At 41.9% G+C, this 23,419-nt stretch overlaps 1 protein-coding gene across 3 annotated transcripts in view; it reads right to left on the bottom strand.

The window, feature by feature from the left end:
* Positions 1-23,419, bottom strand: part of Raly (RALY heterogeneous nuclear ribonucleoprotein) — a 73,660-nt gene that overhangs the window by 899 nt on the left and 49,342 nt on the right. The window contains exons 3-10 of one of the 3 annotated variants that reach the window (XM_021235636.2): positions 15,652-15,755; positions 6,839-7,103; positions 5,167-5,239; positions 4,954-5,001; positions 3,403-3,569; positions 1,992-2,105; positions 1,653-1,891; positions 446-494 (exon numbers count right to left, since the gene is read on the bottom strand). In XM_021235636.2, coding sequence (XP_021091295.1) covers positions 450-494; positions 1,653-1,891; positions 1,992-2,105; positions 3,403-3,569; positions 4,954-5,001; positions 5,167-5,239; positions 6,839-7,094 — 942 coding nt within the window. In that variant the 5' untranslated portion in view covers positions 7,095-7,103; positions 15,652-15,755 and the 3' untranslated portion in view covers positions 446-449. Of the gene's footprint in view, positions 1-445; positions 495-1,652; positions 1,892-1,991; positions 2,106-3,402; positions 3,570-4,953; positions 5,002-5,166; positions 5,240-6,838; positions 7,104-15,651; positions 15,756-23,419 lie in introns of those variants that run through there. The other 2 variants (XM_005084641.4, XM_021235635.2) reach the window with 2 other exon arrangements.

Here is a 23,419-nt window from a genome sequence, read left to right as displayed (position 1 = left end):
CCTAAAAGGGTGTGTTGTGTGTGTATGGGGGGAGATGAGACACCTCTTAGTTATCCCCTCTTAAAATGAATGGCACCTTTCCCCTACTCTGCAGGGCTGGGCTACAGAACAGACAGCTCTTGTCCTTGCTCACCTTAAAGACTCACAATGCTGTGCTCCAATATGGCTGTCTGTTCTCTCCCCCTATGGAATGCTTCTCCCTCACCAAGATGCAGACTAAGCTGCACAGCATTTCTTCCACCACCCCAGTTCACAGTTTTCCTCCATTGTCACTCTCCCCAAGAGAACACTTTTTGAGTGGCCCTGATATGTGTGGTTACAGGAGTAAGGCTACACGTATGGACCTTCAGCCTTTGCGCAGTATGGCTCCCTAGACCCACGTCAGGAAGAAATTGCAGCCTTCCTTCACTTTATTGATTTTCTGTGCTCCCTAAGTATCCCATACCTGCTTACTGCAACGCCCCATCTTCTGCATCTGTGTCCTGGCTGTGGTCCTGAGAGGAGGAAGACAAGCACAGATCATTCACTGCAGGTCCCAAGTTCTACCCTGAGCGATCTGTTCAGGAATATCTTGTAGCTCAGAGCACTGCCTGGAGGACTGTTGGAAAGGAGGTCCAACTAAAGAAAACAGCCAATAAAACTGGCTTAAGGGCCAGGCCTTGGAGGCGCACGCCTTTAATCCCAGCACTCGGGAGGCAGAGGCAGGCAGATCTCTTTGAGTTTGAGACCAGCCTGGTCTACAGAGCGAGTTCCAGAATAGCCTCCAGAACAGTTCCAAAACAATACAGAGAAACCCTATCTCGAAAAACCAAACTAAACCAAAACAAAACTGGCTTAAGGATCCTGAGAGGGTTATTTGAAGGGATTGCTGGTGGAACAGGGATACATTTCTATGCATGGAAAAATCATGGACTACAGTAAAGTTTAAAGCCAAATAGATCAGTGGACTGCCCAACTTTGGGTTACTTTTTAGTCTTTAGAGCTTTTATTGAGAGTACTATGCCTAAGAGAATAAGATGAAGTACCAGGCTATACTTAAAAAAAGAAAAGGAGGATTTATGCCTATCACAGACCAGTCTGAGCAAGGTACCTGGTAACTTTGAGCTTCAGCTTCTTCAAGGTAAATGTGGCCATTCTAATCTATTGTTGAGGTTAAGTTATAAAGTGTGATATTCAACTCAAGTGTTCACTAGACAAGCAGCAAACACTGTAGCAGGCATCAGAGTGTTGAAAGAATCAGCCCTGTCTCATGGATCCTAACCTCACCCTGAATACTTCCAGCATATACAGGAGTTTACTCCTTTAAGAGACAGCCTACTAGATGCTTAAAAGACAATGGCTTTTAGAAAATTTTCATGTGAAATTAAAATTCCCATCTTCTCATGGATTTCATTGTCAACACCAACTGTTCCTTAGAGGCTGCGTGTGCAACTCTTAGGTGCAATTCCCCTCTTCTTTAATACACCTAGAGTAGAAGGTAGATTGGGCCCTGGGCTTTGCTGTTCAGCAGCTCATACAGTGAACTATATGTACACTGCTCATTCTTCCCTATTCCTCATAGGACTGACTGACACTCTGGAAAGCAGAGGGGAAGGAGCTCAAAGGGGAACAGCTCTAGCCCTTCCAAGTCACACAGTTAGCCAGGCCCTTACCAGTTCCTCCTCGCTGTGTGTCAGCAGTCCTTCCTCATCACCGTCATCGCGAGTCTGGGCCTCTCCTTGGGGTGTGCCTGCCTCAGAAGCTGTGTCTTCTTGGGGGGCCGGTGGTCGGCTGCTGCTGCAGCTGCCGCCACCACCGCTGCCACTGCCACTACCACCAGCATTGCCACTGCTGCTGCCACTGCTGCCGCCACCTCCTCCACCACTGCTGCTGTCACCCTTCTTCTTGCCATCTTGAAGGATAAAAGTAGTAGAAAAGGAACTAGAATTCAGCTAGAGCAGTCCCTAACCCCTGAGCACACTGTCTTCCCAAGTGCTGCCCTCAAAGCTGACCTGGGTTGGCCTTTTGTTCCTCTGCAATCTGTTCCAAGCGACCCAACAGGGCATCGATGTTGGACTTGATCTGTGTCAGCTCTGTTTTGATGGTCTGTAACTCACTGCTCTTTACTGGAGTAGAGGGGAGACAGGGTTATCACTTAGGGGTACAATGCAAACAAAACCCTAGCCTCATTCTGTCAACTAGGGAAGCCATTCTTTTTTGGTTCTTTTCCTGCCAAGGGAAAGGTCTCTTCTTGAGAGAACCGAGAGGCCCCAGGAGTGACCAGTCCATACACACGACCCTTGCCATTTGTCCTAGAACTCCCAATCCTATAAGGACTGCAAATAAATAGGAATGCAGGTCTAGGCCATGTGTGCCACACATCTGCAATCCCAGCATTTGGAAGGCTAAGGCAGGAATATTTTGAGTTCAAGGTTAATCTGGTTTATCATGAGAGCCTGTCTCAAAAAGAAAAACAATGTAGGCCTGTGGTGTGTTCTGTGAACACCTAGGTAATGACGTGTCTTTTTAGCTGTGTTACAGGGTGTGGTCTGTTCTTAAAAGTACAAAATGTCTTCTGCAATTAGATTTCCTGGGTGGTCTGACTGCAGTATACAAAGACCAGAATAAGTCTGAATTTATCCTTACTAGAGAAAAAAATACTACCATACCACAGCATTGGCCTTTTTTTTTTTTTTTAAAGAAATGCATCCAAACACTTGATTATTAAGAGTAACCTCAACTATAGATTTACTCCTTTATTTCTCAGTGTTAATAAAGTATGATTCTAGGGGCTAGAGATATGGCTCAGTGGCTAAGAGCACTGGTTGCCCTTGCAGAAGATCTGGGTTTGATCCCAAGCACAGACATGACAGCTCAAAACTCTAACTCCAGTCCCAGGGGGATTGGTCACCCTCTTCTAACCTCCACAGACACTGCATATACCCAAGACATATATGCAGGTAAACACTCATATATACATAAAAAGGTTAAAAATTTTTGAAAAAAATCCGTTGTTAGAAAATGTGATTCTATCATTTTAGGTAGATCTGGAACAGTGGTTTTCAACCTTCCAAATGCTACAATCCTTTAATACAGTTCCTTGTGCTGTGGTGACCCCCAATGATAAATTTATTTTGGTGCTGGTTTATAACTGCAATTTTGCTATTGTTATGAATTGTAAATATATGATATGCAGGATATCTGATATGCAACCTCAAAGGGGGGTTCAAGATCAGGAAAGATAAAAAGATCTCACCAGGATGTGGTGGCACACATCTTTAATTCCAGCACTCAGGAGGCAGAGGTAGAAGAATTTTATATCAGTCTGGTTTACATGGTGAGTTCCAGGCCAGCTAGAGATACACAGTAGAACACTGCCTCAAAATAAAATAAAAACAAAACAAAAACAAAAAAGTCACTCACACTTGATCTTGGCTGAGCCAGTAGTGATGGCTGTAGACCGGGCAAAGAGCTTGACAGGTATTGTAGTTTTAACACGGCGAACCAAAGGGACTGTGACACGGGGTCTCTTCACTGGGACTGCCCTGGGCACAGGCACTGGAGAAAGGCGGCCTCTATAATCAAACAGCCTGCAAAGGCAAATAAACCAGAGGCTGCAGCATGGCCTGTGGCCACCAGGAGGCACTAAAACACTAACTTTACCTGTGTAACCTGGTATGAAAGAAAACCTTACTGTTTCCACCTTATCCCCCCAGCCATGCTAGGAGAAGCAGTATAGGAACAAACAGCCCAGTCTCAGAAAAGAGCGTTTCCTAAGGTCACTACCTTCTACTCAGATAATCACGTATCCTTTGTTGGATCAGATCAGCTTGTAAATGTCAAAACAGTGTAAATCTCCACCTGGAAACAGGTTTGAAAATGGGTGACCAACCCTTGAACCCTTGTTTTCCCACCTACTTAATGAAGAGGGCTGTCCAAGTTCACTAGCTACCTGAGTGTGCAGTAAGGGTAGAGTATGAGAACCTCATTAAAAACACTTGAGAAGGTTTGACAAGTAAAAGCTGGGTACCAGGGGACTGACACACTCATTTGAGGAACCCATGGCCTCAGGCTTCTAAACTCCTTTTTGCTTTTGGACCATTTCAACACCTTTTTTTCTCCAGAGATATAAGCCAAGCGCTCGACAGCATTTCAAGGGTGGGCAGCTGAATGAGATGCAAGGCTGAGCAGGGAGCTCTCCCACCATGTGCAATGACCATGGTTCTGAAGGGAAGCACAGTCAGATTATCTATTCAATGGCATAGCTGAGATTAGCATCCAGTCTCTTGACTTCCAGATTATGACATTCCCCACTGTGCCAAATTATTTCCTGAGAACACAGCAGAGAAAATGGTTCAGAAAAGTTCTTTTCCCTGGGCTGTCTGGGCAAGCACATGACCAGGAGCTATCACTGTGGTTAGTCTTGTAATCCCTGCAACTCAACCAGCAGATACAGGAGAATAATGAGTTTTTAAAACTATTCTCAACAAACAAATATGGCTGGGCCTCTAGAAGACTTACTTCAAAGTTGAAGTCTAGGTAGGATTGGGATAGAAGGCAGATCACAACTCATCATGGACTAACTCAGGCCTCCAAATAACTGGGACTTCTTAGTCATAGGGTCAGACCAAACTATCTGCAGGCTTCCTTTCTGGCTTATAGAGTCATAGACTGAACAGAGTTTACTGGCACTACCTGTGAAAGCACTGTGCCTGTTTTTGCATTCCAGTTGCCCTAGCTATACACTCCCCTCTACACTACAGACTAGGAAGAGGCACGGCAGTCAGAATGTGAGAGTTGGGTGTGACAGTAAGAGCTCTGGCCTGAGCACTTACAAAACGGGATCCTAGTCCTAGCTCTGTCCCTGATTTGTGAAGCAACCTTGAAGCAAAGACCCACTCACATTTATGAGCTACACCAGCAATCTCTTAAGACCCTTCCAGTTTGGCTATTTAATGCCCCTTCCCTGCTCACCTCGAACAGAAGTAGTCTTGATAGTAATCATAGTCAAAGCTGTAGCCACTGGGAAAACAAAGGGAGATGGCCACTCAGCCCACTTCTCCACAGGTCCTCATCTTCAAAGTTGTCCTAAATTCTAAGCTCAGCACTGTCACTATGGGCATTTACTCCCTCTGTGAAAAGAGGAACCCAACCAACGCAGACAAAGAAGCAGACATATAGTCTCACCTGTATATGGCAGTTGCTGCTCTCTTTAGCCCCTTGGGTCTATTGGGCTTGGGCTCTCCAGCCATGTTGATGTCTGTGTGGAGGGAAGAAGCAGAGTTGGAATGCTAACAAGATAGCAGTATGTCAACACACATCACCATCATGCCTCCATGTATTCACAGTGTACACATGGGACTCAGGTCTTTAAACACACACACACACACACACCCATAAGGTAGACACCAACAGTCATTTCATATGTATGTATGTAATCAATAATGCCAAGAGCACACATCTTCCCTTTAATCCTAGCTCATCATAGCTTTTAGAAAGGATTCTAACCCATATCTTCTACAGACTGGGGTAACAGGCTACACTAGTCCATTTTGTTCCCTTTCTATGAAGAATCTGTATTTTAACTGGAACCATAAAGCTTGTTATTAACAGGTTATGGGAGTAGATCAGAGAGTACACTGTTCAACCCACATGTGAGAAAGTTGCTTCTTGCAATAGACAGGAATTAACACAGAGACCCAGAACTGAACATTGTGAGACTTTGCAGCAATCAGTTCTAAATGTCTTCATCAAACTACTCCCCTCAAGGCCCAGGGATCTATGCAGAAGAGGGAGGCAGAAAAGATTGTAAGAGCCAGAGGTGAAGAACACTACAAAGAAATGGTGTCTTCCAGACACAACAGGACTAATGAACATATGAACTCAGAGGCTGTGGCTGCACACATAGAACCTGCACAGGTTCAAGCCTAACTGGGTTGCAGCACTAAAAAGAGTCAAGTGCACAAAGGGTCCTACCCCTAAAGAAGAAGCTATTTGCAACTGATATATGTCAGCAAAAGGAAAATCAGTTTTCTCCAATGGGGTGATAGTGGGTCTATCAACCACATACCAGGGCAGGCCCCATGTCCAGGAGCAATTGGTCAACAGAAAAATAAATTCATGTTTTTTGTTTTTTTCTGAAGGGGGGGGCTTTTGTTTGGTACTTTTATCTCCCTCTTTTTTTTTTTTTGCTTATTTGATTTTCCTGTTTTTATTCATTTCTTTCTGTTTTTTTTTTTTTGAAAGAGGGAGAAACAACAAAATTAGATGGGTAGGTAAGATCTGGGAGGAGTTAGGGAAGGAAAAAAAGGCATTACAGATATATTGTATCAAAACAAATCCTTTTAATTTAAGGGGGTGGGGAGAGGAGGCTATGAAGACCAGGAGTAAAGGTGTTGCTTAGTAAGCTTGATGACCTGAGTTTAATTCTTAGAACCCACATAAAGGTGGAAAGAGAGAACCAACTCTAGCCCTCTGACCTCTACACAGGAACCATGGTTTACATATACACGTGCAGATGTATACAAACACACTTTTTATTTTTTCTTTTGAGACAGGAGCCCCCCTGTGTAGCCCTGGGTGTCCTGGAACTCGCTCTTTAGATCATGCTGGCCCTGAACTCAGAGATCCACTTGCCTCCCAAGTGCTGGGATTAGTAGCACATGGCATCAATCCCAGAAACACTACACACACACACACACACACTTATATTAAGAGGCATTGGGAAAGCAAGGACAGGAGAAAAGGGGCCTCTGTAACAATCCCCTACAGGCACTCATTTAGGAATTACAAATATAATTTTTATCTGCCGAAATAAAATTCCAGGCAGTAGCTACTCAGACAGAAGAGGTTAACTTACCCAGAGTCTGTCCAGCCAGCACCCGTCCATTCTCTCCCAGTACCGCTGCCCGGGCATGGCGCTCATTGGCATACTGGACAAAGGCATAGCCTTTGTGCACAGAACATCCAGCCACACGGCCATACTTGGAAAAGATGGTTTCCACATCTGACTTTTTAACCACAGCTGTGTTTAGGTTTCCAATGAAGACCCGAGAATTGATGGACTTGGGGTCATTCTTGTTGGTTACATTGCTAGTCTGAATCTTCAAAGACATGGTGTCCACCTGAAAAGATAATGCCAGTGTGAAACTGGGTTCCCACGCTAGGCTTGGGGAATGGTCATGGCGGCTATCCCGACTCACCTGGATTGTTCCTTGCCTTTCTACACATTCTCATCCCAATGGCACCCATTCTTCCTGTTCTTGCATCCTGTTTTCTTGTGACATTATCAAGAGTTGCCACTTACTGACTGCTAATCTTACATTAGGTGCTGTACAATGTTCTCTCATTTGGTACTCACATGATACTACACACAGGAAAACACAACAATGGAAGGTTGTCACAATGCTAGTCAACAGCAAGGCTGGGATTAACCAGTCTCTTGACTCCAGCTTTAAAAATTACTCATTTATTTATTTTCATTGTATGTGTATTTGTGTTTCCAGCGGGAAACCAGAAGTTACAGACAGTTTTAGTCAACATGTGGAGCTGGGATAGAACAGCCAGGGTTCTTTAACTGCTGAGCCATCTCTCCAGCCTCGATTCCACTTCTTTTAAACCTTGTATCTTTAAAAATACTTACCACAAATGTTACCCCATTTTAAAGCTAAATAATTTTCTACAGCTTTTCTTTTTGTTCATTCAATGCAGAACCGTAATGAGAAGGACATGTGGCAATTTCAAGAACAGTCCCTTATTATAAAAATTGTTTAGTCTGATCTAGATATACCTCATTCTTTACTAACCCAGCCAGTAAAGTCTTTACTGTGCCAGTCACTTGGCAAAACGTGTGCTTATATAGACTTGCCAGGTACTCACTGTAGGCTAAGGGTAGCATATAATACTGAATGACCAAGAACTCGTGGATGAATACGGATTATTTTACCAGAAACTGAGACTCAGCTAATTTTTTTTTGTTAAGATTGTTAACTTGATAATAAAGAGGCATTTAAACACTTTTAAAGCCCATTTCTGTCAGCTTCATTCCTGGAGTTAAAGCCTAAGAATGGTCTTTAATAATTTATTAGTTATTCACTTTATACTGACTCAAAATCTATTCGGCTTATAAACAAGTTTGCAACTACTCTTGTATGTGCGTCTGTCTATATGCAGGTCAGTAGACAAACTGAGGTACCATGCTTCAGGTGCAGTCCACCTACCTGCTTGTTCTTTTGTCCAGTAAGTAGGCTGATCTCATTATCCAGCAAGTCTACCTCTGCTTCCTCTAGACCTGGTATTACAAGTGCATAACCCTATACTTGACTTTTTAAAATGTATATCCTGCTGGCCAAATGGAGCATGCCTTTAATCCCAGCTCTCAGGATGAAGAGGCATGTGAGTTCAAGGCCAACCTGATCTACACAGCAAATTTCAGGAAAGCTATAGACTCTGGCTTAAAAAAAAAAAAAAAGGCATTTCATCCTACAGAGCCCCTCTGCAGAACAGCTGCATGTTGGCATAAGCCCCAAGAGAAAGGAAAGAGGATGTTTAATTTTAGCAGTCTGGTCTTGGCATTTGTATTTACTAGCCCTGTGTTCTGAGTGCAACTCCAATCTCATCTCCCAGGGCAGTTTCAGAAGGTATTAGTCTTCAAGCAGAAGGTATAAAAACCTTCATCAACCTGCATGTTTATTCTACATAATACAAGGGTGGGGGGTTGAAAGTTTCATTTCAGAGAATTAAGAATGCAAGTTGAAGAAATGTGCTATCTTTTTGTACTATCATAAAGCAAGGGCTGAGTTTCTTGCTGCTACTAATGAAGAGGCTGAAATGAGCTTTAGAACTGACTTAGACAAGACAGGCAACATTTACGAAGTAGTGAAGGACACAAGGAGATACCCAAGAACACATCCAATATACTCTCCACAAGCATAGGAAATGTTTAATGCTCCCCATTTTTCAGTTACAAAAATCTTCCTATCTGGATGGTAAGTCATTCAACAGTTACTTCTTTGTTCATTCACAAATATAAAGAAACTTTTTAAGGTGCCTATGTGACACCTATATGACTGATCACTATACAGAGAGATGCCATTTTGTTCAGCAGGAGGGAACCAACCAGATTGCTGGCTCTGCCATTTACTTGACAAGGACAAGACAGTAGTGGATCTCTCCGGCTGTTAGGAGCCTCTAACATAGCTGAGTAGGAATCATTCGCTGAGCTCCTTTGTGGAACACTGTGGAGGGATCAGCACTCACTGGTTTGCTGGAGAACAGTCTTTCAGGTTTGGCTCTGCCAATCTTTCCTCACTTGAGCTTTGGAACAATAAATATAAAAGAACTTTGCAAACTGGAGGCCTTTACAAGATCAACTATTAGTATAACTGTATTTATCTATTCTATTAACACCACTAGTAGTGGGACCATTCTAGATGAGTCATGATCAGACTGGAGCGAGCACATTCTTAGGATACCAAGAAGAGTCAACCTTGCCACCCTGTTCTCATCTGTAGAGATGACACACAAAGTATATGCATGTGCCTGATAAAGTGGAACATGCTCTGGTACCCAAATCCCAATCTATATCCTCCCAGTTGGTTTTTAGGCCTTGCATGATGCTTTAGGATGTAAGTTGTTTTCTACTCTACAGACTCCCTAAGCCCAAGAGCACAGACACATGTCTAGGGAGTTGTAAAACACTTGAATGGTAGGTACTTCCGAGGTGTATGCCACACTGACTAGCTTTCAGGCCTGGCTTTCTAGTCTGATCCAAATGCCCACTCTCACAAACCAACACCCCAATTTAATAAACACCCCATTTTGTTTCCCCCCTTTAAAAACTGGACAAAGTAGCATTTAACTAAGGCTGGCCTTGAAGGACGATGACCTTAAACTCCTAACCCCCCTGTTTTTCAACTGCTGAGATTACCAGCATGTGCTACCACATCTAGTCTCTTTCTGGATTTTTCAAGAGTGGGGGTCCTAAAAATGTCAATATTCTTTTCAATAAAAACTACCTAACTTGATAAGCTATTCCCCACTACCAGCCAAACCTTGCTTTATAAATTATGTAACTGAGTGCAAGGTACCAACAACTCCAGAGGTTCTTATGCTTAATAATACGCTGAGGAGAGGTGGGTGGTGGGCCTGGAGAGAGCAGAAATCATACAGCAACCACATGTGTTATTAGAGATATCTGTAATGTCAGATTAGCAGGGACTTTGGTGAAGAACCTGGCCAGGATACCATGGTTCATAAACCCCAGGGTTTGGGGTGTCCTCCATTTCTAAATCGAGGGTTTTATTGTTGTTATTTCCTTTGCCCTTCCATATCCTTTCTCCTCTCCATCCCTCTACCCTCTCCCAACCCCTCTCTTTAAAGACAAGAGTCTCATATAGCTCAAGCTGGCCTTGAATTCATCTCCCTGCTTCCACTTCCAAAGTGCTAAAATTACAGGTCTGAGCTATCACACCCCATAAGATCAGGATTTTTGTATATTTTTCCTTTAAGTGAGATGGGCATCCAGGAAAGCATAGAGCAGAAAACAAAGACAGCATCTCAAAAACACTGCTATGCTGGAGAAAAACTCCTAGGCTAATGTCTTCACTTTCACTTGCTAGATAAACTGCTAAAAAAGCTGAAGCCTTAAACTAATTAAACCCCACCAGGGACAAAAGCTTTGAAATGTAATTACAGCTCAAAGGGATGGGCCAACTTCTCCAAGTTAGTAAGAAATCTGGCAAAAAAACCATTTCCCCAAGTTCAAACATTTCAGATAGAACACAAAAGCTAACACTAGAAAAGCAGAGCTTTGCAAATGTAAAAGTCTTAAAAGGTACCTCCCAACTCCTAAATCTGGGGTAACTGAGACGCTCCCCAAAAATCCCTTACAGTAAAAAGGCTCTGATTCTGAGCACCAGTGCTTCTGCATCTCTTCCCATTAATCTCCACATAAGGGCTTACCTTAAATAGGAAAATGAGACAAAGTAATTGGTTACTAAAGCAAAGCCACAAATGGAATTCAAGTCTGTCTGACTGAAAAAACACAAAAACAGGCATCCACAGAGGCCAGATTGTGTGTGCAAAAATTCCCAAAGTAATAGTTTCTAGGGCAAGAATACTCATCTGAGTCACACACACACCCTCCTTGTCCTCCCCCTTTCTACAATTCTTCAATTTGCACAGGACTTTTATGAATGCTATTGATCTCTCTCAGGCTCTGCATTCTTCCTTCAAATTCCATGTTGAAACATGAACACATATTAGCCTGAGCTTAGAGATCAACAGGCCTTCTGTCCATCCCTAGCTGCCTGGAAACCAAGAGCAGCTGAACCAAGGAAGTAGTAGATACTTTGGGGAAACTGCTTAGTTTTCTTCAGAAATGGTTGTCTTTATCTGATAGCAACATTCTTTCTAAACCACTCAGATATCCCCAAGGGTATCTAAGGGCAAAAAGACAGAATCTTTAGATGATTAGGTCATAAGAGCCAACTCTGCATAGATGGGTTTTAGTACCTTTATAAAATAAAGAGCTCTTGAGAACTACCTTTGCCTTTCCACAATGAAGAACAGAACAAAAAGACCTGTCCTGGAACCATGGGCACACTTAGCCAGATACCTTCATTTTGGACTCTGGAACTTGAATAAATAAATTTATTGCTAATAAAACAGCAAGTCAAGGAATCATAAAAGGGCTAAAATAATATCATTGCTGGTCATTCTCTCTCCTACCCTTTTTAAAGGCTGAAGATTTTCAGTCTAGACTCATCCACTGTTGACTCTGACTCTGCCATGCCTCCCTTATTAAGCTTCCAATCCTGCCTCTCAGATTAAACTGAGTTGTGTTTAAACTTGCCCAGGACTGGATCTGCTCCTTGTGGAACGTTTACTTCCAAGGAGGAGCTGCTGCTCTTGGTCTTGTTGTCCCAATGCTGCTTAGTTTTAGCCTGTCATGTTGGGTTACTTCTGGTTTTTCTCCTGCCTTTGCCCTCAGATAACCCTAGGACAGCAAGTAGTAAAGAGCTGTCAGTGACAGGAGACTATCCCTGAAGAAAGCCAAGCAATTAGATGGATCAGTGTTTAGGAACTCCTCAGTCCAGAGAACCTGGTTGCCAGGCAGCCATGGATGACAGAACGTCTATTAATCTCATTAAACTCTTCAGGTCCCTACTCATTAACACTGCCCAAATGATCATCACTGGCCAGACAGAACTAATTTCCCAAGTAGTACTGACAAATTTCACTCCCATGAGAAACCCCTGCTCTCAACTAGCCAACCACAGAAGGCTTCCAGAGGCATGAAAGTACAAGCTGAACTGGCTACAGACTCACAAAGCTCCACTTTGGTTTGGCTGTTCATGCCACTTGAAACAAGTCATGTGATTTTTACAATCATTAACACCTTTATTCTGAAAACAGAAAGCATCTCCCTGATTATTTTTTCAGATCTGCATAGTGATCAAATGAGCTAACCAATGGAAAGTGCTGTTTTATCTGTAACAAATTAATGAAAAGAGATAGGATTGTACCTGTTTCTATTACTGTCCAATTTCTATCCCGCACACTCAAACAACCACTTTTGAGTGTTTCCTATACTGGTCTTGCTGAGAAACTAAATAGAGACTGGTCTCTTTATTGTCAAGAAGCCCTCTTTCAACAGACATAGTGGCACGGGCCTTTAATCCCAGCACTTGGAAGGCAGAAGCAGGTGTACTTCTGCAAGTTGAGGCCAGTGTAGTCGAAATAGTTTCAGTCCAGTTAGGGCTACATAGTTAAGATCCTGTCTCAAAAAATAAAAATAAAAAAAGCATTTTGGGGAACCCAGTTTTGTTATTGTTATTAGTCTCCCCTCCCCAAAAAACATGATGAAATAGCAAAAGCAGTATAAACTTTAGAATCAGGTAGGACTGAGTTCCAAATCTAGTCCTGTCAATTTATGAGCTCAGCTCTAACCCTTGCTAGGCTTCAGAATCCTCAACTGCCAGGCAGCATTAAAGCTGTTCTGCTATTGCCAGAGATAGTAAGCAGGGGCCAGGGAGATGGCTCGGCTGATAATGACACTTGTCACCAAGCCTGAAGACTTGAATTTGTTAGATTCATAGGACATTTACAGCAAAGGAAAAGAACCAGTTCTCAAATACTGTCCTCTAAACTCTAAATGTGCACCCACTGGATGGATGGATGGATGGATGGATGGATGGATGGATGGATGGATGGATGGATGGATGGATGGATGAGAATTTTAAAGGAAATGTAAGTCAGGGGGCTGGAGAGATGGCTCAGCAGTTAAAGAGTACTGACTGCTCTTCTGGAGGACCCAAAACAAATTCCCAGTGTTCACATGGGAGCTCATACCTTGTCTGTAACTCCAGCTCCAGGGCTTCTGACACCTCACACAGACATACACGTGGTCAAAACACCAATGCATATAAAACTATATTATATGTTTTTAAAAATGTTTAAAATAAAAAGAATGAAGTCAGGCATGATGATAGACTCCTGTAATTTCAGCACTCTGGAAGCAGAGGAAGGCAGATCGCTGTGAGATCAAGGCCAGCCCAGTGTGATAGCTACTCTTGGTTGTTAACTTGGCTGGGTACACCTGTGAGGGATTTTTCTTAGCTAAACCATCTGAAGTGGGAAGACCCACCTTTAATCTGGGCCATGCTTCTGCTGGCAGCCTATGTAAATAACATGGAAGGAAGCTCATTTTCTCTTTGCCTGCTTGCTCTCACTTTTGTAGCAAGTCCATTCCTTCACTGGCATTAGAGCCTACTTTCTCTGAAATTCCAGTATATACTGCAGACCAGCTGAGACATCCAGTCTCTTGGACTGAATAACTACTTGTTTCTTGGACCATCTGTTCATTGGCATTCATCTTTGGATTAGCTAAACCACAGACGAAAAACATTCCATATATATGGAATAGTCTATACAGCGAGTTCCAGGACACTCAGGGCTACACAGAGAGATGCTGCTTCAAAAAGAGAGAGGAGGGAGGGAGGGGAGGGAGCTTAAGTAGTATCCAGTATAATGTCAGGTGCTGGTAGGTATTAAATAAAATGTAGCTGGGTCGTGGCGGCAGTGCACACCTTTAGTTCCACCACTCAGGAGGCAGAGGTAGGAGGATCGGAATTGAGGTCAACCTGGTCTACTTAGTGAGTTCCAGGACAGCAAGGGCTGCACAGAGAAACCCTATCTTGAAACAAAAATAAAGGAAGTAAGTAAGTAAGTTATGGTTTGGATGTAACAGCCCCAAAGGTTCATGTACTGAAGTTTTATTCCCCAACTAGAAGCACTATTTTTAATGACTGGACTGTGAGGACAGTCAGTCTAGCAAGGATTAACCCACCCACTGATGAGCTAATGGCAGAACAGGCTATAAGGAGTCAGCACCTGGTTGAAGGATGTTTAAGTCACCAGCAGCATGTCTTTGAACCATATAACTCATCTCTTGCCCTATTCTGTCTTTCTGTTTCTGGACACCTTAAGATGAGCAGTTTTGCTTTACTATGCCCTCTACCATGACATTCGTGCCCTTTACCATGACCCAACAAAGAACTAAACATGGGCTGAAACTGTGCCAAAATAAACCCTCACTTTCCTTAAATGATTTATTCATCTATTTTGTCACACTGACAGAAGCTGACACCTTGGATAACCTAATGCCCCATGACAGCAGATTAATACACTCTAGGTGATCCACAGTCCCAGTTCTTATGGTTTTTACCTGTTCATCTCCCAATGCAGTATTTATTTAACCTGCGAGTAAGAGAGTCACAACAGGAAGTCTATTATCAATGCTCTTATACCTTGGCTTAGTGTCTAGTTAGTACCTAAGACCTTTAACAGTGTCTCTTCTCCATGCCTGTCAGACCATCAAAGCATAAGAAGGGATTCCAAGCTTTGCACAGGCTACCCTCACTCATTTGTGCCATAAGGCCCTACCTTCTGCACCATTTCACCGTTGTCAGTAAGTAGACGGCCCTGGAGGAACATGTAAAGCAAAAACAAAAGGTGGGGCAAGGCCTCAGTCACCACTCCATACCATGGTCAGGGTGTATATCACACCTCCCTTATGTCTGATTCACAAATTCAAATTTAAAATTTATTGTAGTCTTAAGTGAAAGCTTAGGATCTATGAAATACATTCCTTAACAGTTAGGGGAAAGGCAAACAGTGGGTAGATGATTATTGTAATAATCTAAAACTGACTTAAGTTACTAAGAAGTCATCCACAAACCTACCTATCCATCTAATAATCACTAAAAATCCAAAAATCTAATTATGGGCTATATATTAGCAGATAATCTATGTGTTTGTTCATCTAGTAATTAATCTGGTTACTAGACTCAAACGGGGCATCCACATGGCCACAAAGTAGCTGTGCCCAGTTCTTATGGTTTTTACCTGTTCATCTCCCAATGCAGTATTTATTTAACCTGCGAGTAAGAGAGTCACAACAGGAAGTCTATTATCAATGCTCTTATCCCTTGGCTGCCTCAGAAGCAGCCTCAGCAAAAACAGCATGGGTAATAAGACAAAGCAGCAGAACATGAGAGAATGATCTACCAAAAGGGAAAATGTCTAAGACGAATTACCACTGGGTGGTGGCAAGAGAAACTGTAGGAACAATATACAGGAATTGTGTATTTCAAATTTATCATGACTCACCTGCTTTGGTAAATATATATACACAGAGTAGGGCTGGAAAAAGTTTGAAATGGGAGAACACCTGTTATTGCCTCCTAGTCACTTGATTGACACTTATTCTTGTCCTGAGGGAGAACACACTACACAGCAACTTTAATCAAGACACGTGGAAGCTTTATACACATGATTCCTCAAGATCCCTATCAACCTAATGAAATTAGTATCCTCTTCATTCTGCGGATTAAAAAGCCGAGTCTCTGGCTGGGGATGTAGTTCAGTAGTACAGTACTTGCTTAGCATTCATGAAGCCATGGGTTCCCTCCTCTGTTACCACAAAGGAAGAAAATAAAAAACTAACGAGCAACTGAGTCTCAGAGAGCCACAGTAATTAGTCTGATTAGAGTGGGAAGACTAATGCAGCTTTGATCATTTATGTTCTTCCTTCTCCATGAGATCACTCTCAGTGATTTCTCCATCCATAAGAATGATCCTGGCTTTACCAGTAGTGTTCATATAACCTCACACACTATACATTATACTGGTAAACTGCTATGTGCTACTTGAACTCACTGAGAAGCTAGTCCTGGAATCAGGGTTCCCTTGCTGTTTCAGACCCAAGCATGTTTATCTCAAAACTATTCTCTAAGGCCCCTTTTCTGAAGATAAATTGATCCTCTTAACTCTGCTGTTGACAAGGAGAAAAAGTACAAGAAAACAACTCCAAAGTAAAGCCACATGATTTTGAGAATAGCTAGAAGGTAAAAATGCTACCATTTATCCCACATATCCAGCCATAGACAAAAAGCACAACTGGGAACCCCAGATGACTGTCTCAACTTCCCCAATTGGTTTCTGCTAGATGTGTGAGAAAAAAAATTCAAATTGGGTACTATGCTATTTGTTTTTTTACTTGGAACCCTCACTGGAGGGGGACACTACTAGGGACTCACTATTGGGAACTCTAGCTGACTTGACTGACTTAAAGAGGCTCCCCCAGTGAATTTCTGCTGAATGTTTTAAGAACCTGATAAGATGCTTTGCTTGGCTATTTATCATCTATCTATCATTTGATATTTACTCTTTTTGTGTGTGTTTTTTTGTTTTTTGAGACAGGGTTTTCTGCAGCTTTGGAGCCTGTCCTGGAACTCACTTTGTAGACCAGGTTGGTCTCCCAACTCACAGAGATCCGCCTGCCTCTGCCTCCAAGTACTGGGATTAAAGGCGTGCACCACCACCACCACCACCACCACCACCACCACCACCACCACCACCACCACCACCACCCGGCTGATATTTATTCTTTTATTTTGGGTTGCTATATACTTAGCTCATTTGTTCAAAACCAAAACTATGGTTGCCATAGGTCATTCTCTGGAACACATAAACATTAGATTTTAGACAACAAAAGACCCTTCCAGGTCTGTATACATGGGCAAGCATAAAAAGAGCCCTTACTCAACTATTTTATCTTTTAAGCGTCTTTACTGAGGCAGATGATGGTGTCCTACTTAAGCCAGAGTTCAGTGAGACAAGACAGAGTTGGTTCAATGGCTTCAATGCTGAGTCTACGGTTGATCAGCTTCTGATCCTTTAGGCAAATTCATGTGGTTTTTCCTAGAGCATGCTCACAAGGCCAAGAGCCAAACCACACATACTATGAAACTGCAAAACGGCCCCCTCTCACTTCTCATGCCTCATGAGGCTGACTCCTCACAGTGATAATGTAGCAAGATTAGTCACTGCTTGCTGTTGCTTGATTATAGCTATTCTTTGCTGTAAATGAAGTTTAAAAGTCATCAAAGGGTTTGTCAGCTGTGACTTATGAGCCTTTTTCCTGCAGGGACGTCAGGCAGTGACAAATGCCCCTCTCGTTTTGCTATCCATTATAAGTTGGAAAGTGCCATGCTCCAATTACTGGAGACCCCAGTATAGTGCATGGAAAACCTTGCTGGAAGCTGCAGCCATTACTCAGGCCTGGCAGGGCTGCCCTAGGCCCAAGCCCCATAGAGTAAGAGCAGACAAGAGTACTTTTCCTGACTTTTGAGCTGGCCCCTGCCACCTTTACCTTTATAGTATAACCCTTGGTGGTTTACTTTAGTCATATTGGTTGTCTCAAAGTAGTCAGGTTAGAGATTGCCTAAAATAAACAGACATGAGAAAGTAAGAATATTCGTATATATATATATATTCATATATATATTCATATTCATTCATGGGGGCTAGAGAGATGGCTCAGTGGTTATGAACACTGGCTGCTCTTCCAGATGTCCTGAGTTCAATTGCCAGCAACCACATGGTGGCTCACAACCATCCATGATGAGATCTGGTACCCTCCTCTGGCCTGCAGGGATACATGCGGGCAGAACACTGTTAACACTGTTACACTGTTACACTGTTACACACACACACACACACACACACACACACACACACACACACACACACACACACACACACACACAGATAAACATGATCCTCCAGAGGAAAGGCATAAGATAAAATGGATGTCTGGATAAAAACAAATTGAAAGGACCTTTAGAAAACCTCTATTATAATCAGTGGCCATAGTATTCAACACCTATAACATGATAAGCCCTGTCATGCTAGATGCTAAGGAATGCAAGACAACAAAATATGGTCCCTCAATAATGGCAAGTAAATGAGAATATTAAGAACCAGACAAAGTGACTTGCTTAAGGTTAAAACTAAGTTAGGTTAGTGGCAGAACTGGAACTCTACTTCTGGTGACACAGAAAAAGTAAAGGGACAAGGAAGAGTTCTTTTGCCCACTCTATGCAGAAAATAGCATAGCTCCATGCAGATCCATAGTCACTACTGCCCTATAACCTACACAGCCCCAGAAAAATGAGATACTTGCTTCAGCATGGTGGTGAGGATTAAGTGGTATGCACACGTATATTAAGCAACCCAAATATCTACCATCAAATCATCTATAAAGCAACTCTTTCAGGTAGGTATTGATTGTTTAATAGACCAGAAGACCAAAGCTCTTTTCTACTTTATCATACTAATAACCAAGTAAGCCAGTATTTCTCAAAACTATTAATGAAGGATCAGTTTTCTGTCTTGTTTTTTACAATTCTAATCTAAGTCCCAATACAAGAAAATGTCAAGCAACCAAGGTTTCTAAGTATTTACTCTCAATTTTCATACTTAGAGTGAACTAGCAACAGATGGGTTACAATTTAAAAGAATGGTTCCAGGCTCTGCCCTACCAAACTCTAGAAAACAAAGAAAAAAAAAGTAAGAAATTACTTTGGTGTCAAGACTACTTCATAAAATTGCTGCCACCATCCTTTTGAGAGTGAAGAGAATAAGTAGGCCAAGGGTATGTTCTACTAGAGGTAATTTTCTTGGTTATCTACTCTGTAAGCCATGTGCCAGGGAAGATGACTTAGGCTTAACAAGAACTAGAACAACCTTCTGGTGCCAGAGGCCTAAGAAGAGGACATATTCCAGAAGAATGATATGCTTGTCTTGTCTCTCTGTATACCACAATAAAAAGGAAACCAATGTGTGTGCTTGTGCATGTGTGGAGGACAGAAGCCAAATTCAGGTGTCTTTCTCTATTGCTATCTTTTTTTTTTTTTGTGAGACTAACCCTGGAGCTCACAGTATGCTAGATGATTTCAGGATCTGCCTATGTCTGGCCCCTGCCCAAGCACTAAGGTAACAAACATGGAATGCCACATCTGGCATGGTGGGCATTGGAGATCCAGACACAAGACCCTTGTGCTCGCACAGTAAGTATTTTAACCACTGAAACATATCTCTAACCCTCTTGTTATGTTTAATATTATATTGTGGCTGTTTGTACATCAGTCTCTCCTTTCATCTAGGAAGTTAAGAGAAATACCAAATTCATTCCCCAAAACAACTATATGCCTAAGACTGTGGCTAGCTGAGAAAGCATACAAGAGCTACTTATATACCTTGTACCTTCTTTATACATGGTTAAATTTTCAGTGTACAAACTTCTTTCTATTCTAAGCATTCCCCTCTCCCCCCTTTTAAAGGCAGGATCTTTTTACACAACCCTGGCTGTCCTGGTTACCCACCCCCCCCAGCCCACAACAGAGAGAGAATACCTAGTGTTATTTTTAGTACAACCAGAACTAACAATACACATTACAGAGAAGGAAACAATTTGCTGTGAGTTGGCATTAAATGCACAGCCTGGGTTGGAGACAGCTCAGCAGTTAAGAGCAGTGGCTCCTCTTCCAGAGGACCCAGGTTTAATTTCCAGCACCCACAAGGCAGCTAACAACTGTTAACTCCAGTTCCAAAAGACCCAATGTCTTCTTCTGGCCTCAATGGGCAGGCAAAACACTCAAGCACATAAAATAAATGTTTAAAAATATATTTTAAAAAGCAAAATTAAGTTGGCTACAGTGGTGTATGCCTTTAAGTGAAGCGTTGCAGGAAACAGAGGCAAGCAGACCTCTCTGAATTTGAGGTGAGCCTGACCCACATATTAAGTTCCAAGACAGCCAGGCTATATGGAGAGACCCTGTTTCAAAACAAACAAATAACACAAAAAACCCACACAGCTTGCCACTGAGCAAAAGTCAGCACTTAAAATATCTTTCCTTGTAAGGAACCATGAACTGTAGCCAAGAGAATAAATATTCTTTGAAACCACATCATTTCATCCCATTACTGAACTAGTTGTGTAATGTAACTTCATAAAATATGCTTACTCTTTTAAAATTTTTTATTTAGATCTGTTTTATATGTATTAGTGTTTTGCTTGTGTGTGTGTATGTGTACCACATGCCTCCTGGTGCCCTCAGAAGTCAGAAGACGGTGTTGAGTCCCTTGGCACTGGAGTTACAGATGGTTGTGAGCCACCATGTTGGGTACTGGGAACTCACCCCAGGTTCTGTCCAAGAGCAACTAGTGTTCTAAACCACTGAGCCATCTTTCCAGCCTCCAAAATACATTACAATATTTGTGAAGACACCTCACCTTAAAACAGGGCAGCTATTCATATCAATAGGGTTATAGGAAGATAAAACAACTTAATTCATGTAAGCTTCTAAAACATTACAAAGCATGCAAATAAGGTTAGGTTGGTAGAACAGGCCTCTAATCCCAGGACTCAAATACAAACAAAACTTGCATACATTAGCTCCTCCTACCATGTTTAGTCCTGTTAGAACTTTAAAAAATTTCCTTGAGGTTATAATGAGACAGGTGGTCAGCTCTACTTTAACAATAACCTAGAGTCAAACTATGACGAAGAGAACAGTACTATCACTGGTTACAATCAAGACTCTTCAAATGGGTCACCAAATTCTAGTAAAGACATGTCTTTTAACACCACAGGGATGGTTCTGAACATCACAGAACTGGGTGTCCATTAAGTACTCAATGAATAGGTATCTGGAATAAAAAAGCAGTCTATTGAACCTACAAAGAATCCAAGTTGAAGAGAACAGAAAAAGAACCCTTAAGCCAAGGTCCCCCAAAAAGCTTCCTCGTGCCTTGAGAACCAGACACACAGATTAGTCTCTATATGGAAAGAAAGCCTTGAGGGCCGAAAGTGTAAGTCATCTCTGATCATTCAGTATACCGTATCTGCTGGAAGCTCTATAGTCTGTAGCTACTCCAATTACTGCATAGTGTTGTATCACAGTTGTGCACATATTACCCTTTTGGGGTCTATATGAGTGAAAGTAAAGAATAACAGAGAGGGTGCCTAACCCATTCCTTATCAGGCTGAAAGTCAATCCCAACTCTACTAGCTAAGAGGCCTTAGAAAGTTATATTACTTCTTCAAAGCACAAGGTTCCCCACCGTGAGGTAGTGCAGACCTCTAATCCCAATGTGCCTCCCATCCTTATTCCACCCCTTCAAGACTAAACCAGACAGATTACCAGACCCAGCTACATACATAGTGTGACCTTGTCTCAAAACAACAAAACCTCTAGGTTCCCCACCTGTATAAAGCGGAAATAAAACTTCTGTCCTGTCCCTGTGTGACACAGGTGTTTGTGAAAATAGGAGATTTCATGCTGTGTTACCTGAGTGTGCTATGTAGCTGCATGCAAGAAGACCCCCTAAGGGTGGAAAATCTTCACAGGCAGAGCCACCCAGATAGGCAAACAATCAGTTGGAAGCAGGACAGGATAGTACAAGTTGGCATTGCAACCAAGTGTGTTGCCTCTTAAGTATAAGTATTGATTAAAATCCTTTCAAGTAGAATCAATATTTTCATTACAACAATCTTTCTCCTTGAAAATTCTGACCACCATCCCTAATAGCCTCACAAAAGGCTTGATCCTAAAAGACAACAAATGCACTCACTGGCTATGGTTTTGTTTATTTCCCACATTCAGGTAGATATATGGGTGCTAACTCAATTGTAATTTAGGACTCTGTTATAGTTGTCTTTAGGCCTTGAGAATTTACAGAGATCCACCTGCCGCTGTCTCCTGAATGCTGTGATTAAAGGCGTGAACACTACCACCTGACTAGGTAATAGCTCTTTTGGAATTTGCCTTCCATTTTTTGTTTGCTTTTTTTGGGGGGGGGGCGTTCAAGACAGGGTTTCTCTGTGTAGTCTTGGCTGTCCTAGAACACACTCTGTAGACCAACTAGACTGGTCTCCAAGTCAGAGATCTGCCTGCCTATGCCTCCCAAGGCATGCACCACCACCACCTGCCCCCTAATCTCTATTATTATTAAAATTAATCTTCTACTGCCACTAAAAAAATATTACCTCATTGTTTATAGCCTAAAATGAAAATTAAGATTTTAAAAATGTACTTTATTATTTTTAAATGCCTATATGGCTATTTGAGAACTTGCTTCATTTAATGCCTATTATTTGAAATTACCATGCAAATGCCCACCCATACACAAACCATGCCCAGTATAACCCTTTTTCCAAATTAGCATAATTAGACATATACATATAATAGCAACTTTATTTGTTCATAGTTTTCAATAAGCATCATTCTGTAGAACTACTGCTTTAATAACTAAATGAGCTAAATGAATTTGTAATAGTCCAGAATGGTAGTCATTGCAGCTATTTTCCAACTTCTCATTATTATAAATAATATCTAAGGGAAAGTTTATTCTACATACTTTCTTGGGATAGATTGTCAGAAGCAGAATTACTGGTCATATTTATGAACATTCTTACAGTTTGAGATATACAGCCTAATTGCTTTCCCAAATGGCTATGCCAATTTACAGTGCTATCTTGAATGACTGCCACTTTCATAGCAAACAGGATCATGTATTATATTGTGCTTATGTATAACATGTGAATTAGTAGGGGAAAACAAATCCTCATCTATTGTTCTACCCAGGTGAATATGAATAGTCTTCTGATTTTGTTTGCTGGCTTTTTTACTTCACAGAGTTTTGACTGCTACAAGGAAATAATTATAGATACTTACACAAAAGAACAAAAAGATTTATTTACTGATTTATCATGAAAGCATTTATTGGAGCAGGACAGATGACTCATAGGTTAAGAGTGCTTACTCTTTTGCAGAGAAAGCAGGTTTGAGTCCCAGCACCCACATCAGGCAGCTCACAACCCACTAGTTCTCCAGTACTATGTTATCCAATATGTGCAATCCTTAGAGGAATCAGCAAGGAATTCTAATCTTGTTAAGAGGGACAAAATTAAATCAGTCCACATCTCGGGGGAAATGGAAATAGCAAAATGTTATAGAAGCTTAAAAACTATAGGTGTGCTCTGGGATGCATAAGGATCCATGCTACAGAAAATGACACCAGAGAACTGGAT

Source organism: Mesocricetus auratus, unplaced genomic scaffold (assembly GCF_017639785.1).
Source record: "Mesocricetus auratus isolate SY011 unplaced genomic scaffold, BCM_Maur_2.0 Super-Scaffold_100028, whole genome shotgun sequence".
Classification (NCBI taxonomy): domain Eukaryota; kingdom Metazoa; phylum Chordata; class Mammalia; order Rodentia; family Cricetidae; genus Mesocricetus; species Mesocricetus auratus.
Note: the sequence above shows the minus strand (reverse complement) of the source record. Positions and strands in the feature narration are given on the sequence as shown.